Consider the following 16187-nt stretch of genomic DNA (forward strand, 5'->3'; position numbering starts at 1 on the left):
TTCCACTTTTGAAACTCAGACAATGTTTGATTTTTCAAACGTACAAATTTCTAAGGCTTTTCTAGCAATGTTCTTCTTTTTACTTGTTTTTTTACTTAAACTCAAATTATCTGTTTATATAAAAAATTTTTTTTTTTTTTTTTTTTTTTACTTTCTAACTTTTATTTTTCTCTGACATTAATGAAATAATGTAAAAAGTTTTCCACCTGGCTGTTTCTTTTATAAATGGTTTTAAGTTTCCACTACAGTCAATATTTATTTAGAAATTACAGTTCTGAATATTTACACACACTGAGCTCTTATTGTGAAACCCGGAAGTGGTTTTATTGGGAAAGTCGGGAGCGGAAGTTGGCGTTCTGTTTATATCTGTTCCTCGGCTCCGTGTGACCGACTGTCCTGCTGACACCGACCCGACCATGAGCTCCGCTCTGCGGCCTACTCTCCTCTTCCTCCTCCTCGGCCTCTCCTGGGCTGGACTCGGCTCCTCCTCCTGCCGGGTCCAGATCCCTCCTCACGACCAGGTGGCCCGGGTGGCCCGCTTCATCGCCCACCAGTGTGACTGGGCCTCCATGGCCACCATCTCCAGCCACAAGCCAGTGGTGGGTCAGCCGTTTTCCAACGTCTTCTCGGTGAGCGACGGGCCCCACGGAACCAGCTCCGGGGTCCCGTACATGTACCTGACCCACATGGAGGTGTCGGTCCAGGACCTACAGGTAAACGGACGACACAGGTTCTGTTACACAAACAAACGTCACGTGACGTTGGGCTCCGGCATGACGTAGCATGTTTTATAAACAGTGACGCAGCAGTTTGGAGATCGGGTCACGTGATCAGGTCCCATAACAACCGACTGCTGGCGTTTAAATAAATTAATATTTTTATTATTTAAATATAACATATGCGTATGTAAAATGTTAATTAGTAATTTTCATTTTATCATTACAAATATTTAAAATATTTTCTTAATATTTATACAAAAAAATGCCTTGAAATAAAAATGCATATATATAATTTTACACATTAAAACATGTTTATGCACTAGTATAAAATATTTTTACTTATTAACTTATCTCATATGAGTTATTAATAAAGCGTGACCTTTGACCTCCAGGTGAACCCCCAGGCGTCTCTGTCCATGTCTCTGGCCCAGACTGATTACTGCAAGCAGCAGGGCTTTGACCCTCAGAGCCCGCTTTGCGCTCACATCATCCTGTCTGGATCCGTCCTGCAGGTACCAACACTCACCTGTTCCCCAGGTAAACCCAGGTACACCCAGGGGCTCACATGACCTCTGACCCCGCTGTGTTCCAGGTGAACGGGACTGAGGCGGACTTCGCAAAGAAAGCTCTGTTCAGCCGACACCCGGAGATGATCGACTGGCCCACGGACCACAACTGGTTCTTCGCCAAGTTCAACATCACTCAGGTACCAGAACCACCAGAACCATCAGAACCGGTTCTGTCCAGCCCAGGCTCTGACCCCTGTCTCGTTCCAGGTGTGGGTGCTGGATTACTTCGGTGGGGTGAAGGTCGTTTCTCCAGATGAATATTTCCAGGCGGCGCCACACAGGAAGCACCACTGACGGTGAGAACTGCTGGTCCTTGTAGTTCTTTATTTGCCGTTTGTAGTCCTTAACCAGAACCATTCTGGTTTGAAGAAACATTTCTTAATTTAAAAAATCCTTTTTGTAAACATTGAAACGTATACATTTCTAAAATGTTAGTAAAAATTATAAGGAAATATTTAATTATTACATGTTAAATGTAACAAAATGTTTAAAAAAACGTAACAATTTACAATTAACTATAATGACAATGTCATGATATTAATAATAAAGTTCATAGTAATACATTGCTACTTAAATTTTAAATAAATAAATTAAAATAAAACTAAAGTAAAATCAATTGTAATAATATAATTAATTATATATAATGCATTACTGAATACGTAATGTCTAACATTAATGTTATGAAGTATAAATATTAATTAAATAAAAAATTGTGTAACACTGATTATGATATAATATTAGAATATGATTTAAGTTATATAACATTAAATAAAAATACAATTTTAATAGAACACTGATTTTAATCATGAATAAAATAATTTATAATTAAACCATTATAAATAACATTACTAGAGATATTAATATTATTTATATTAATAATTGGATATTATGATGTAATGATATTTATTGTATTACTGAATATTGTAATAATATCCATATGACAATAAAACAATCAGAAAATCAGTAATAAATTATTTTTGTGTTCAGGAATCAACCTTTGACCTGGAGTGGTGGTGATGATGATGATGATGATGATGATGATGATGATGATGATGATGATGATGAAGTCATCCTCAGCCAGTTCTCTTCCTCTCTTCCTCTTCAAATTGTTCCACCTCGGCTTCCTCGGATCAATCAATTAATTAATCAGCACTAATCAATCAGCATTAATTAAATGGCTGCTGAATCAGAGAGAGTTTTATATCAAATTATAGATTTTAAATCAGAACAATATTAATCTTTTTGACAAATTTTGTCATAACATTAATAATTAATGATATTTAAACATTAATAAACAAAAAATAATTTTGCTAAACAGAAAAAATATGATTTTACAAAGTTGTAGTTCCGAGCTGTGACCACTGGGTGGAGACATTGGGCTGATTATTAACGCCATTAAAAGCACTTTAAAGAGGTTTATTTGAATATTTGCTTTAATATTAAGTTTTATTATGAACCAAAGTGTTAAGAAGTTCTCTGAGTGATTCTCTTGTTTGACCTTTGACCTTCTGAATATGACTTACTCAGTATTGTGCACTTTTCTTACTACATTTCCCATGGTTCATAGCGATAGAAAGGTGGAGCATTAATTAGGAATTAATGGTTTAAACTCAGTTAGACTAAATTTATTCACTTTAAACGTCTAAATGTGAATTTGTGATCATGTTTGTGTTTTTATCTTTAACAAAATGTCTCCACTTTTACATTCAGGGCTCAAATCTGATGTTTTATCACCTAGTAAACAGAATAAGTCAGTATTTCAGTTTGTTTGTCAGAATATATTTTCATACTTTTTTAGAAAATCAGATGTATTTTTAAAAAGAAAAATAAAGATTTTTAGCTGAAACATATCAGAGTTTGTATTATTTTCTATCTGTAATAATGTCATAAATGTGGTGTGAGGTAGTGATCCGGCCCGCAGCATGATGCTGCCGGTCGGCTCTGCAGATTGAAGCTCACTGGAGGTAAACATCTCTGAGGCAGAGTGTGTGTTTCAGCTGAATTGGTGTTTCCGTGTGTGAGCAGAGCGGGGCGGTGTGTGTGTGGGAGAAGTGTGTCGCTGTGTCACCTGGCACAGCAGCTCCTCACCACTTCCTGTCCCGTTTCATCACCGCGCTGCAGAGGAAGACGCCTCACTTCGCTGCTGCCGCTGCACGACTCAGAGCGCTCTGAACAACCTGCACCTACTGGGGACACTGGTCTGAGATGGAGCTCCAGAACCGGGTACTGGGCCTGCTGGTCGTCGCCTCGCTGCTGCCCTCCGCAGGTAGGCATCGCCCCGCCGCTCACCTGAGAGCAGAACTCAGTCCGACAGCTGGTTGGATTTAACTAGGACGTTAACGCTGAAGCGTCAAATGAAAGCGACCGCTGGCAGCCTGCTGCTGGTTCAGGATGAAAAAAAGACTTGTAAAACAAAAAAAAGTTTGTTTTTGTTTTATAAGAAATTCATTTTCAGGAAATTTAAAAAAGAAACAGGCGTGTTTCTGCTGTTTAGATCCAAAAACAAGTCGTTAAAGTGTTTTTAAAAAACTGAATTCTTTTAAAAAATCCTTTTTCTGCCTCATTATTGAATTTTATGTGTATATATTAAAATGTTTTGGTTGTTTTCTGAAAGCAGAGATGTTTTCAGTCTTAAAACTTCGACCAGAAAAAGAAGCCAAAGATGAGCACAGCCTCTGGCGGCCATCTTTGATCCTGTTTCTTCTTTTTCTTACAGAACCAAGTTAAAAGTTTCCTCCCTTTGTTTCCTAAACTTTAATATTTAAGACTTAAATTGATTAAACAAACCTCCAGTAGTCATGATGTATCCACTGCACATTTAACTGCAGCAAACTTCTTTAAACTTTAGCATGTTAGCAAACAAACATGATTAGCATCAACAAAGATATTTTATGTTTGACAACAGAAGAGAAATATGTCGACGTTGGCTCAAACTTCAAATTAAGAAAGAAAAGGCCTTAAATTAAATTATCATGAACTCCATAAAAACACTCCTGTTGTGCTGCAAACAGTAAGTCACTCTTTCCTTCCCCTCAAAGCAAACATTTATATAACAGTTTACCTTCTTTTCTTTTCGGTTTTTTTTACCTTTTTTACTATGTTTTCCAAATATTTAACCCTTTAATTTTAAAATAATTCAAAAGCCATACATTTAATGTATCAAACCTGAGTTATGATACATTTCTTTCATTTTACCAGCGACGTAACGTCACATTTATTACTGAAAATATCTCAAAGTTCAACCAGTGAAGCAGCTAAAGAAAGATTTTATTAAAGTTTTGAAGCATGTTACAAGAAGTTACAACAGCTCTGCTAATGTCTCAGTGTTTAATCAAGTTTTCAAAATTAGGAAAAATAAACAGTTTTTAAAGAATGACTTATTTTCCTCCATCTTCTCCAAACATGTGATCCTTCATTTGTTTAATTATTAAATTTAGTTGATCAAATCTGAGCCTCGACATTTTAAAGGTGAAGAAACATAAGATTTTACCTAAACATATCTATCAGTTCAGCGAATACCTTGTTGAAAAATAAAGGTTATCGATTTGAATTGAACCCGCGTCGATAAAAACATTTAATCAGCCGGCAGCTGCTTAAGTGTTAAACCTGCTTCCAAACACAGAAAATATTTTAAAAATGTATTAAAAAATGTAACAATAGTTTAACGTTCTAATGAAAGCATGTTTCTGTTATTTAAAAAAACAAAACTCCAGAGAAAACCTTCAGTCGTTAAAGATGTGCGTAGATTCTGGCGGCCATGTTTTATGCTAATTTTATCTGGTTTCAGAGAGATTAAATATAAAATACCCAGCATGCATTTTTATTTCTGTTTTAGTCATTTTTTGATCAATGAGGTTAATAATGACGTTAAAAAAACCCACATTAAGTTTAACCGCAGACGAACAGCAGTGACTCAGCGGTTGTTAGCATTTAGCTCGCAAACTGGATTAGCATCCAGAGAGTCGAACTAAAGACAAACGTTTGTGTTTTTAAAGGGATTTTATTTTTAATATTTATTTGGCATCTTTAAGATAAAGTTTTTTAAACATTCAGAGAAGTATAATATTTAAAAATTAAAATAATTTTAATAGATTTCATTCAAAATATTCTATTTTTTTAGTTCAGTAAAAACACGCGGCAAATTAGTTCATCAAATCTTTAGTATAAAAACTTAAACTAACTAAGTAGTTTCCTTAAACTAAATGATTTATTCACTTAGTTTATGATTTAAGTTATTAAACCTGTGCATGAAATAAATCCAAATTATGAAGCAAACAAATAAAATAAACTTAATCACAGCCGATGAGATTAAACGCATTTAGGGCTAAAATATAAATAAATCCACATTTAGGTGTTTAATGTCAGTTAAATCCATAAAAAACAATTTAAGCACAAAATTACAAGACATTAAATGTAATTTTGCAAAAATAACATTTCTGATGTTAGAAAGTCACTTTATAGATTTAGTGAATCGAAGTTTGAGGTTTAACATAAAATGAGATTTTAATAAAAACGTATTAAAATTAGACAAATAAAACCAAACTGTGAGTCAGGTTCTACAGAAATAAACAATAAATGGAGAGAATAAAACTTTTCATCGTATAAATCTTCAGAAGCGCTGGGCCTGACGGCCCGGTTTCTGGACCGGGTCGGTCAGGTCCATTTGGGTCTGAATGCGTCAGTATTAATATTAAACTGGAATAAATTATTTTAATTTGTTTGAATTTGAACCAGTTTAGAAAAAAGCTTTAAACTATTTAAACACTAAATGTTCTTAAACCAGATAAAACTTAGAGTTAAGTTTAATGAAAGACAACCAGAACCAGATCCGGGTCCAGTAAAGGTTCTGTCGGGTTTAACGTGCAGAAACTGGTTTTAAATTTAACGACATTTAAAACCAGGGAAAATAAACGTTAATTATTCAGCAGGAGATCCGACCCGCTAAAGGCGACAGAGGCAAGAAATAAAAGATTATCAATGAAAACTGCAGATAATTGAGGCGCCTTATAAAATAAACATTTAACCAGGAATAAAGTTTAATAACTTAAACCTGTTTGTTTTTACTGCATCGCATTATTTAATAACTAATAACTGTTCATAAGAGAAACTGATCTGCTGATAATCAACAGATTTTTAACGTTAAATTTACACCTGAGTAGTTTATCTTCTGATTAGAAGCTGAACCCAGTTCTGAAGAACCCGGTACTGATGGGCCCAGTTCTGATGGACCTGGTTCTGATGGGCCCGGTTCTGCTGGGTTCTGTTGGACCCGGCTCTGATGGACCCGGCTCTGTTGGACCCGGCTCTGATGGACCCGGTTCTGTTGGACTCTGCTCTGCAGCCTCTGCCTCAGAGCCGTTGAGCCAGCGGTGTTAATCCGCCTCTCAGAAAGCAGCTCTGTGGTTTTCCTCTCTCATCTGAACATCGGCTCTGCGGTCCGATAAAGTGACCAGAACCACACGGCTGCAGCTGATAACAGGCAGCAGAACGAGCTGAGAGCTCGGCGGCCATGTTGGACAGGGAGAGCGAGGTGAAAACGCCTCAACATGTCTGCTGCTGGGGCGCCGCGGCGTCCTGGATTCAGGCTTCAGGTGTGTTGGGTAAACTGCCAACGGTGCGACCGCAGAGCTTCATGGAGATGAAGCAGATAGTCAGAGGAGGAAACACGAAGCGCCGCCATCTTCTGAAGACGAGTTCAATATCAACAACGTTTCCACAATCACAGCCGGGAAAACCCAGATCAGCATTTCATCCTTACCTGTGGCGTAATCTGGAACCTGGACGTAAACAACAGGCTGGAGATGATGATGATGATGAAGTGATGAAAGCAGTCAGTGAACCCATCACATCCTAACGCCGACAGGTCCACATCCAAACAGAACCGGGTCAGAACCGGGCCAGAGGCTGCAGTAAAGGACTTCCAGCTTCCTTCGTCTGCTGGCAGTTAGGGAAAAAAAAGACAGGAGAAAATATCCACTGAAAAACTCAGAAAGTTTGAGATTAATCTCAGAAACTTTCTAGAACAATCTAGGAAATGTCTGAGTTTGAACATGAAAATGTTCTAGAAAAAAACAAGGAAAAAAGTTACAAATCTGAATTATAAAACAAGTATTCTAGAAAAAAAATTCTGCGTGTGACAGCAAAAGCTTTCTAGGAAAAAAAAAAGAAATTAATGAATTTGAAAAGCCGTAAATTTGCTAACCCTCCCAACGAAACGCTCTGAAATGTTGAGATCAATCTCAAATTTTTGAGAAAAAAATTCAGAACTTTCTAAGTTTTAAACAAATTAATATTTTGTTTAAAACAAGAAAAAACAAGAACATTTATATATTTAAAACATTGTAAATTTTCTGAAAAGCTTAGTTTGAGATTAATCTCAGAAAAAAAACTTTGAAATTACTGAACTTTTTTTGACTTTTGAAACTCAGAAATTTCCATGTTTTTTTCTGGAAAATTTGAAACATTTCTAGTCAATTTTCCATTTTTAAATTTAGAAATGTTCTTGTTTTTTGTAGAAAATTTTTTTTGGTGAAATTTACTCCTTTTTTCTTTCATCTACAACGACCCCAATGCGCCGTCGTAGGCGACGGTTCTGTCGGCTCTGATCCATTTTAGACAATAGACGGCGGCCATCTTAACTCCCGACGTCTCCGTTCTTCTTCTCTGCGGGTCGATTCAAATAAAAGTCCGACTGCGGTCGCATTTAATTAGCAGCATTAGCCCTTAATTTAAAGAGATGAAGAAGACTAAAGCGGTGCCACCTATCGCTGCTCCAGAGGAACAGCTGCTTTAAAGGCGCAGCTGATTTCACCGGAGCAGAGAGCCCAACTAATCCAGCAGCTAATGTTTGTTAGACACATGTGGAGGTTGGTACTGAACTGGGCCCGGTTCTGTGGAGTCCAAAGTTTCACTAGAATCAGTTCTGAACAGAACAGGTGAGACAGGTTTGGGTCGTAGTTCAACCAGTAGTTTATCTGGTAGTTTATCTGGTAGTTTATCCCGTAGTTTAAACGTTTTTCTCTCCTTCCTGCGTCTCGTTCGCCTCGCCGCCTGCAGGCATCTGGACCAAAGGTGGACCACCAGATCAGGTTCTGTCAAAGTTTCCGACCCGAAGCTGAAACCAGGTGAAAGGTTTTTCTCTCTGTCAGAGTGAAGAGAGAAATTTAAATTCCCCATTCTGAGAAATCCCATCATGCATTTTTTACTGAACGGAGAGGATTTACAGCAAACAGTAAAAGTTTTTGTGAAACCACTTAGAAATGCAAAACAACGAGATCCACAAGGCTTTAATTCACAACTTAAAACTCACAATGCTTCAAAAACAAAACATATAAAGAAGAAAAAAACTAATACAGATAATAAGCAACACAAACTGTAGACTGACAAAAACTAAACCATAACCCAAATAATCCGTCCATAATCCAACATAATCTGCTGCTGAAAACCTTTTAAATCTCCCTCAGTTGCGTCTATTAATCAGGTTTCATCCGCTAGCGCACTTTTTTTTTTATTTTTCAGGCGTTTTGGTAAAAATTGCAGGAGATTTAAGGGGTTAATCCCATCAACTGGACTTAACAGAACCCAGCGTTGTTTTTAAACACTTTGTTTTGTCAGTTTCTGTAACTTTCAATAATTGAAGAAATGTTTCATTTTCTTAGTTTAGCCACGTTAGAAAACTTTTCCCTGTAAAACTGAATCTAAGTGATCCGAGTTCACGTCCCTGTGGAGCCCCAGTTTTAAACAAATCAACTATTTGTAACAGTTTGTACTTCGAGGCTTCTTATTTTAATGTTTGTATCTATTTTAGAAGCCTGTAAAATGTCACGCGGTGATAAGATCTCATCCTCTGCGTACGTCTGCACCAATGCAGCTCTGAGTTCGGCGCCCCTCATTAATATTAATCCACTTCCTGTCTGTTCGTCAGATGAGGAGCAAAAACTGATTCCGGTGAAATCTGAGACAAATTCAGCCTGAAAAAGCTCCGTTTTGTGATCTGATGTCACTCTCAGTTCACATGAGGCAGAAGTAGAGAAGTTGTTCTGCCAACCACAGAGCTGAAGAGGAAGTGGGCCAAGAAGACACCCTGTGGGATTCCTGTTTGACTTTCCTCGTCTCTCTCAGAGACGACTGCAGGTTCAGATTCAGTTTAAAACAGAAAGATTCATTTCTGCATCTTCTTCTAGTTTGAAGATCTGCAGCGAGTCGATTCAGTCCAGATGGTTCGTTTAACGCCTTATAGTGAGATTTACATGAGGAAATAATCTATTTAATGTAAAAATGTGATAAAATGAAGCTTATTTATTCAAAAAAGTCAACAATAAGCTCAGGATTTGTTTGAACCGTTTTAGTTTTATTTCAGGTTTTATTCGTTACTTCCTGCTGGATGTAACTGCAGTTAAAAGTTTTATTTTCTGCTCCGTTAATCTGACTAGTTTTACTGCTCAGGATGATCTAATCTGAAAATCAAACTAGATTTGACTGAAAGATGTAAATTAATATAATAATTAGCAGAAATGAAGCCTAATTATATAAAAACTCAACGATAAACTGAGGATTTTATCGTTTACCTCTAAAGGAGCCATTTTAGTTTTATTTCCGTCTTTATTTACATCCTGCTGGATGTTTATGTGCAGATAAAACTACAGTCAATGTGTAATTTTTACCATTTCGGCTGTAATAAGTTAAAATAGACCAGAAATCTTTATTTGGAAAGTAAATAATCTAACAGGTTTTACTGTGTAGTTTGATCTAGTCTGAAAATCAAACACATAATTGTGTTTGACATAATTTGTTTTTACGTCTTAAAAATGTAACTTAATGTAATAATTAGCCAAAATTACATGTAACAATGTAAAAACTGAACAATAAACTCAACGATGAACTGAAATAAATCGTCTTCATTCGCTACACTTCCTGCTGGATGTTCATGTCATCAGTTAAACTCTTTATTTTCTGCTCCGTCAGTCTGACAGGTTTTACTGCGCAGTCCGAAAATCAAACTAGATTTAAACGTAACAATGATCACAAATGAATCCTGATTGTATAAAAACTGAAGGCTAAACTGTTGCTGTATTAAATAGTTTCTCTCGTTTCTGTTGAACCTGACGTTTCCTCTCTTCACGCTGTCGTTTCTCTTCTTTCTGATTTCCCTCATTTCTGCATTTTTACGCCCCGACATGCAAACCGGGCGTCTTGATGCTCAGATCGAAGGTTTTCTATCGATGCAGCGTCTCTTTGAAGGAGACGAGGGGCTTCAGAAGCAGATAAAATCATTTCTGTGTTTTCACAGATGTGTTGCAACAGGCTGATGGCTGTTGTTTCGTTCAGGAAGCCGTCGACGCTTCTTGAACGCTGAGGCTTTTCTCAGCAGGTGTTAATGATCAGCTAATGAGCCTGAAGCTCCGCAGCTCCACTCGTTTTGACCGACTGTCAGCTGAGGATGGACGTGCAGGGAAGCCCTGCTGTGATGGAAACTCAGCCTGGAAACGCTGATCTGCAGAGAAATGATGATTCACGAAGAAGCGCCGAGTGAAATGATCCGTCGTTTCCACTGAGTGTTTTCGTCTGCAGATGGTCTTCATCAGGCTCTGCTTCACTGGAAACTTTGTTCTGTTTCCAACGGCAGGAGGAGAAAACAGAAACGCATCATCATGACCAGTAAACCCAGTAAACCCAGTAAACACTGAGCAGCGTCAGAGCAGCTTTAGTCGTTTGGAAACATGAAGCATCACCTGTTATTGTTAAATATCACTTTAATTATTTTAATCCAAACTATTAAAACAAACAGACGAACGTTTTGCACTTTTAAAATAAAAATGTTATCATTTTGAACCAGATCAAATATCACAACTTTAATTTTTTGTTCAATTTTACAACAGAAGTAAAATTCTCTTTTAATGTTTTTTTTAATAAAACAAACTGAAACACTGAAAAAAAATAATTTAATTTCTGATCCAAGAAAGTTTAAATTTCTCACATTTTCTCCGTTTAAACGTCGACTTTCAAAGTTACAGTAAAACTACAAATAACTGGTAAACGTCTAAATAACGTTGTGTTTTTAAAACATATTTCTGCCTATGAATGTTTATGTTCTTCATTTTGGCGTCTCTGTTGTTTCAAGTCAACGAGGGAAAACTCTCCTTCACTTGATTTTATTTAATTAGAAAAGAGAAAAAAGAACTAAATAATCCATACATCTGATTTTGTTATTACGGTAAATAATTACAAAATAAAATCAATATAAAAATCATTTCAGTTTCTTAGAAATTTTCAAAAATCAGATGATAAATTTAAAAAGAGCCGCGGCTAAAAACGGTCCAAACGGCCTGGATGGGAAATAAAAACGATTTTTACTCCGTTTAGTTTAAGAAACTTTATTTAATGGACAATGTAGATAAAATGTAACTAAATTATTACTTAGTTTAGTTACTAATATAACTAAAAACTAGAATTTAGTAGTTCTATGAAGTAAATATTTGTCTTGTTCTGGACGTAGTTTTTACTCTGACTGTCCCGAAGTGAGACGTTGAAGGAACTTCTATGTTAAATAAGGACAAAAAATTAAATCAATTAATCAATTAAATAATCTTTATTTACACAGAATCTTCTAACAGCTCCTCACATCGACACATACAGCCATGATAAATTAGAAATAGTGCAAAGTAAAAAGATAAAAAGGTTTTTTTTAAATAAATGTGTCTTAAATTTGGCTTTGAACAAAACCAAGTCAGAGAGTTTATTAAAAAAAACAGCAAAAAACTTTAAACATGATTATTTTCAGTGTAAAACCTTAAAAAGTCTTAATTTCCCTTATGATGTTTTATTATTATTATTATTATTCTCTCCGTTGATGTGTTTCCACATATAGTTTATAGTTTAAACTTTGATTCGTTGTTGGTTTTATTTATTTCTGATGTTTGTAACTTTAACTAAAACTAAAACACCAAAAGCTGAAACATTTAAAGCTTCAGCTCCTTTTAAAAGATAAAAACGACGTTTTACAGATTAATTTCTCTTTTTTTGTTTTTTTTTCCTTCCGTCTCATATCTGCTTTTTGAAATGTTTTTCACGTCCAGCGTCTGAGTTGGTTTATTATCGACAGGAACTTTGATTCTCATCTGTTTTCTGCTTAATGCAGAAATATTTTAAATCCTGTCCCGAGCAGCTTTAGAGTGTTTAGTGTTACAAACATGTGAAACTGTCCCTGCGGTCGTCATCAGATCACACACTTCCTGCTGTTCGCTCTTATCTGGCCCCCGCTAGAGACCCTGATGATATGCTCAACATCGCCGTTGCCATGACGACGCGATGGAGGACGGGCGGTGCTGCTCTGAGCTGCTTTGACAGCTTTTATATTTCTGTGAGCAAAGATGACAGATTAAGATTAAGCTTCCTGGAACCACCAGAGATCGACTGTACATGAGGTCATCCACCCGCCGCGTTTTCTCCAACACAGAGGAGAGATGAGGAACGTTTATGAGAGCAAATGGGAAGTCACTTATTTCAGGAACTTCTCTAATCGTCGTTAGACGTTTTTGGTTTTTTACATTTCTCGCACAAAATCGTTCTTGATAATTAGATTTTAGTCTGTTTTAGGGCGTTTTGTCACTTTAAGTCCAGATAAGCTGCTGCTGGTCACACAGGGCTGAAAACAGAGGCACAATTATGCAAACATACATCTTTGAAAAGCAGTAGTGGAGCCTCCTATACAACCAACCAGAATGCAGCAAGTGATTTCTGGATGACACTTTGACAACAAAACTTGTCTTTTCTTTTTCTGAAAAAACCTGCTGACCAAGCGCACTGGAGTTTTATTGGGTTGCTAGGGAACAAACTGAGTTCCACTGGGGTTGCTAGGTAACAGGCAGAGTTCAGCTGGCGTTGCTAGGTAATGGGGCAGTGCCTGTTGGAGGTTTTTGAAACGTCTCATTTTCCAAACACTAAAATCCTGAACCTACTGCTAAAAAACAGCTGGATGGTTTTTAAGATCTTGGTTGTTTTTAGAAGCAGCAGAAACACAAACTGACATACAAAGATGATTTTTCCCTCTTACTGGAGAAGCCAGAGGTTCTGGTTCGGTCTCAGATTGGGTCGCCTTCTCTGTTTGCTCAGACAGAACCGCTCCGGTTCTGTTCAGCCGTCTTCGCTCTGGTCTCAGACTTGGTTTGGTGAACCTGCTTGTTTCAGTTCAGAGCCGAGCGCCTCTGAAACTCTGCTGAGGTTTCTGACATGAAGGTTGCCTCTGCTGCGTCTCTCAGTTTGACTGACACACAGACGCACACACACACACGCACACCTACACACACACGCCCACACTGAACCACACTCCAACACACACCTGTGAGCTAATGAGCCACAGCGAGAGCTGAAGCAGCTGAGGAAACCGCCGAGCTTCGCTCAAACACACACACACATGCTAGCAGCTGCAGCCAGACCCTGACTAACGGTGTGTGTTGACCTCTACAGAGGCGCTGAGCATCGCTGACCCTCAGCTCTGCTACATCCTGGACGGTTTCCTGGGCCTCTACGGCCTCATCATCACCGGCATGTTCATCAAGGAGAAGGTGGGTCCAAAACAAACCTGAGCAGGAAGAGAACCAGGTGGAACATGTTCTACCAAACCTGATGGGCCAAACCAGGAAAATATTATTATATTTTCAAAATAATGATGCAAGAACATATTCTTAAAGCTCAATAAACGTTAAATTCTATCAAACATTTAATACTAGAACTGGAAGACATTTTAAATATCTAAAATAAATAAGCAAAACAACAAAACTATCCTTCAATAAAAAAATAAAAAAAGGACTGGTTGAGACCAAAACACCAAACTGAAGAATTTATCATTCAGTTTTTGGTAGAAAAAGGAAAACGATAAAGGGTTTTCCTGTAACAGTAAGATGTTTCTCCACCACTAGCACATTCAGCACCGAGTACATGAGTTGATTGACAGCGCTAAGCCCCTCCTCCTGGCTCTGATTGGTTGTTTTTGCTGCATTTCTTCGTTAGCAGCAGCAGCTCCAGGTGCAGGTCGATCTTTTCACAGATTATCTGCCTCGTGACAAACTGTCATCATGTGAAGAACATATTTTCTCTCAAAGTGACGTACTGCAGCTTTAAAACTTATTCTGGACCTTCTGTGTTTCAGTTCTTCAGAACCAAAGTGAAGGGCTCAGACGACAACACCTACGCTGTAAGTTCCCGTCCGTCTCTCGGTGTCGCTGCTCATATTTCTGTGTTTGGATTCGTCTTCATGGTGTTTCTGTGTTCAGCCTCTGAGCAGACCGACCGGTGACACCTACGAGCCGCTGATGACCGACCCGGAGCGAGGACGGGTAAGTCCCGGTGTCCGCCCACGGTTCTGAAGGTGTTCTGTTCAGATGCTTCATCTTGTTTCTTCTCATTCTGTCTCTCAGAACCGCAGAGCGCCGGATGACTCCACCTACACGGTACCAAACTGACCCTCCAGAACCGCCGGGACCTCTGGGATGTTTATCTAACCGGTTCTGTTTTTGGATTTCAGGGCCTGCAGAAACGATCAGAACCGACGTACAAAGAGCTTCCTGTGAAGAGAGAGGTGAGCGTCTGAACACCATGAGGTTTGGTGAGATTCTGGAACCGGTTGAATTAAAAACTGTTGTTTTTGCAGCGTCAGCGGAAGAACGAGCAGGTTTACCAGGTGAGTACCGACCGGACCGGACCGACCCGTCCAACACTCGCTCTGATCAGCTGATTGATTAACTGATTGACTGGTTTCAGGGTCTGAGCTCGGCCACCAGAGACACCTACGACTCCCTGCAGATGCAGCCGCTTCCTGCCCGCTAACGACGGACCGGTTCTGAAGAATCCTGCAGATCAGCACCGAGTTTTACTCTTATTGGAGACGAACGGCTCCTTAACGTCTGGGAAATTTTACACTTTTTCCGCCAAATTTGGAGCTTTAAAATTCAGAAATATGACAGTTTTTTTAATTTAGAGCTCATAAATATGATAGTTTTAATTGAAGGGAAACCAATAATTCCACTTTTTAATTAGCTTTTGATGTAGAGAAAGTGAGAAGTTTCATTGTTGTGTAAATATTTGTATGAGGATGTAATATAGGAGGAAACCTGATAAAGTAGTTTTTGTGTTTCTGCTTCTAAAGTCTGTGTGAAGTATGGAGAACCTGAGGTCAGTTTAAAGCTGGACAGAAACCCAAGAAGGACAATTTAAACACATTCGGTAAAATCACAGAGATAAAATAGTAATCAAAAGAAAACCAGATATACATGTTGCATAGTTTAACATTAAGATGAGTTCTGATGGACAACATTATGATACTGAAGTTTAAGAGTTTAATTTAATTGTTCATTCTGCTGTTTTTTTTATCATTTCTTTTCTCATATGGTTTATGTTTTATTAACTTTTGATGTTTTCCTGAGAATTTCTGCCGTTTTTAAAATGTTATAAAATCCTTCTTCGTTATGAAGGTAACGCTTTTTTCTGATGATTAAATGAGTCTTAAATAAACATTTGTTGCTCATTTCTGCCCCCTGGTGGACATAATAAAGGTTTACTTTTATTCCATTTTGCCAGTGGAATAAAATTCTGATTTCATTGGCAGATTGTTTCATAACATGGAGAAATTTTTTTTATAGGTGAAATAATCTGCCAAATGAACTGGATCTTTTTCATCAATATTAATGAATTATTGACTTAAGTGAAGCTCATATATTTTGCTGAAAGGTTATTTGTCACCGTCTCCTGAGGGACCAAGATCAGCCCAGAGACCGACTGGAACCACAGACAGAAGTCTGGGTTTCCTCTGTGTTTTATCAGCCACCAGGCTTCACTGCCCTCTAAATTATGACACTTACTTGAATGTTTGGAACATTTTTAACCCAAAAACACAGCGGGCCGC

The 16187-nt window shown here is 37.8% G+C and overlaps 2 protein-coding genes across 2 annotated transcripts; both read left to right on the forward strand.

Moving 5' to 3' along the window:
- The first annotated feature begins 333 nt into the window (after nucleotides 1-333).
- On the forward strand, nucleotides 334-2702 carry creg1 (cellular repressor of E1A-stimulated genes 1). The gene is made up of 5 exons (XM_015054260.1): nucleotides 334-713; nucleotides 1112-1231; nucleotides 1312-1425; nucleotides 1496-1584; nucleotides 2276-2702. The coding sequence occupies exons 1-4, from the start codon at nucleotides 417-419 to the stop codon at nucleotides 1580-1582; spliced, it is 618 nt and encodes a 205-aa protein (XP_014909746.1). The 5' UTR covers nucleotides 334-416; the 3' UTR covers nucleotides 1583-1584; nucleotides 2276-2702.
- A 685-nt stretch (nucleotides 2703-3387) lies between these two features.
- cd247 (CD247 molecule) lies at nucleotides 3388-15539 on the forward strand. The gene is made up of 8 exons (XM_015054262.1): nucleotides 3388-3554; nucleotides 13754-13851; nucleotides 14436-14480; nucleotides 14560-14622; nucleotides 14704-14736; nucleotides 14811-14864; nucleotides 14937-14966; nucleotides 15047-15539. Exons 1-8 carry the CDS (start codon nucleotides 3494-3496, stop codon nucleotides 15110-15112), a joined length of 450 nt encoding a protein of 149 aa, XP_014909748.1. The 5' UTR covers nucleotides 3388-3493; the 3' UTR covers nucleotides 15113-15539.
- The last annotated feature ends 648 nt before the right edge of the window (nucleotides 15540-16187 follow it).

The sequence above is a fragment of the Poecilia latipinna genome, unplaced genomic scaffold, assembly GCF_001443285.1.
Source record: "Poecilia latipinna isolate Pla-1442-1.1 unplaced genomic scaffold, P_latipinna-1.0 Scaffold1241, whole genome shotgun sequence".
Lineage (NCBI taxonomy): Eukaryota > Metazoa > Chordata > Actinopteri > Cyprinodontiformes > Poeciliidae > Poecilia > Poecilia latipinna.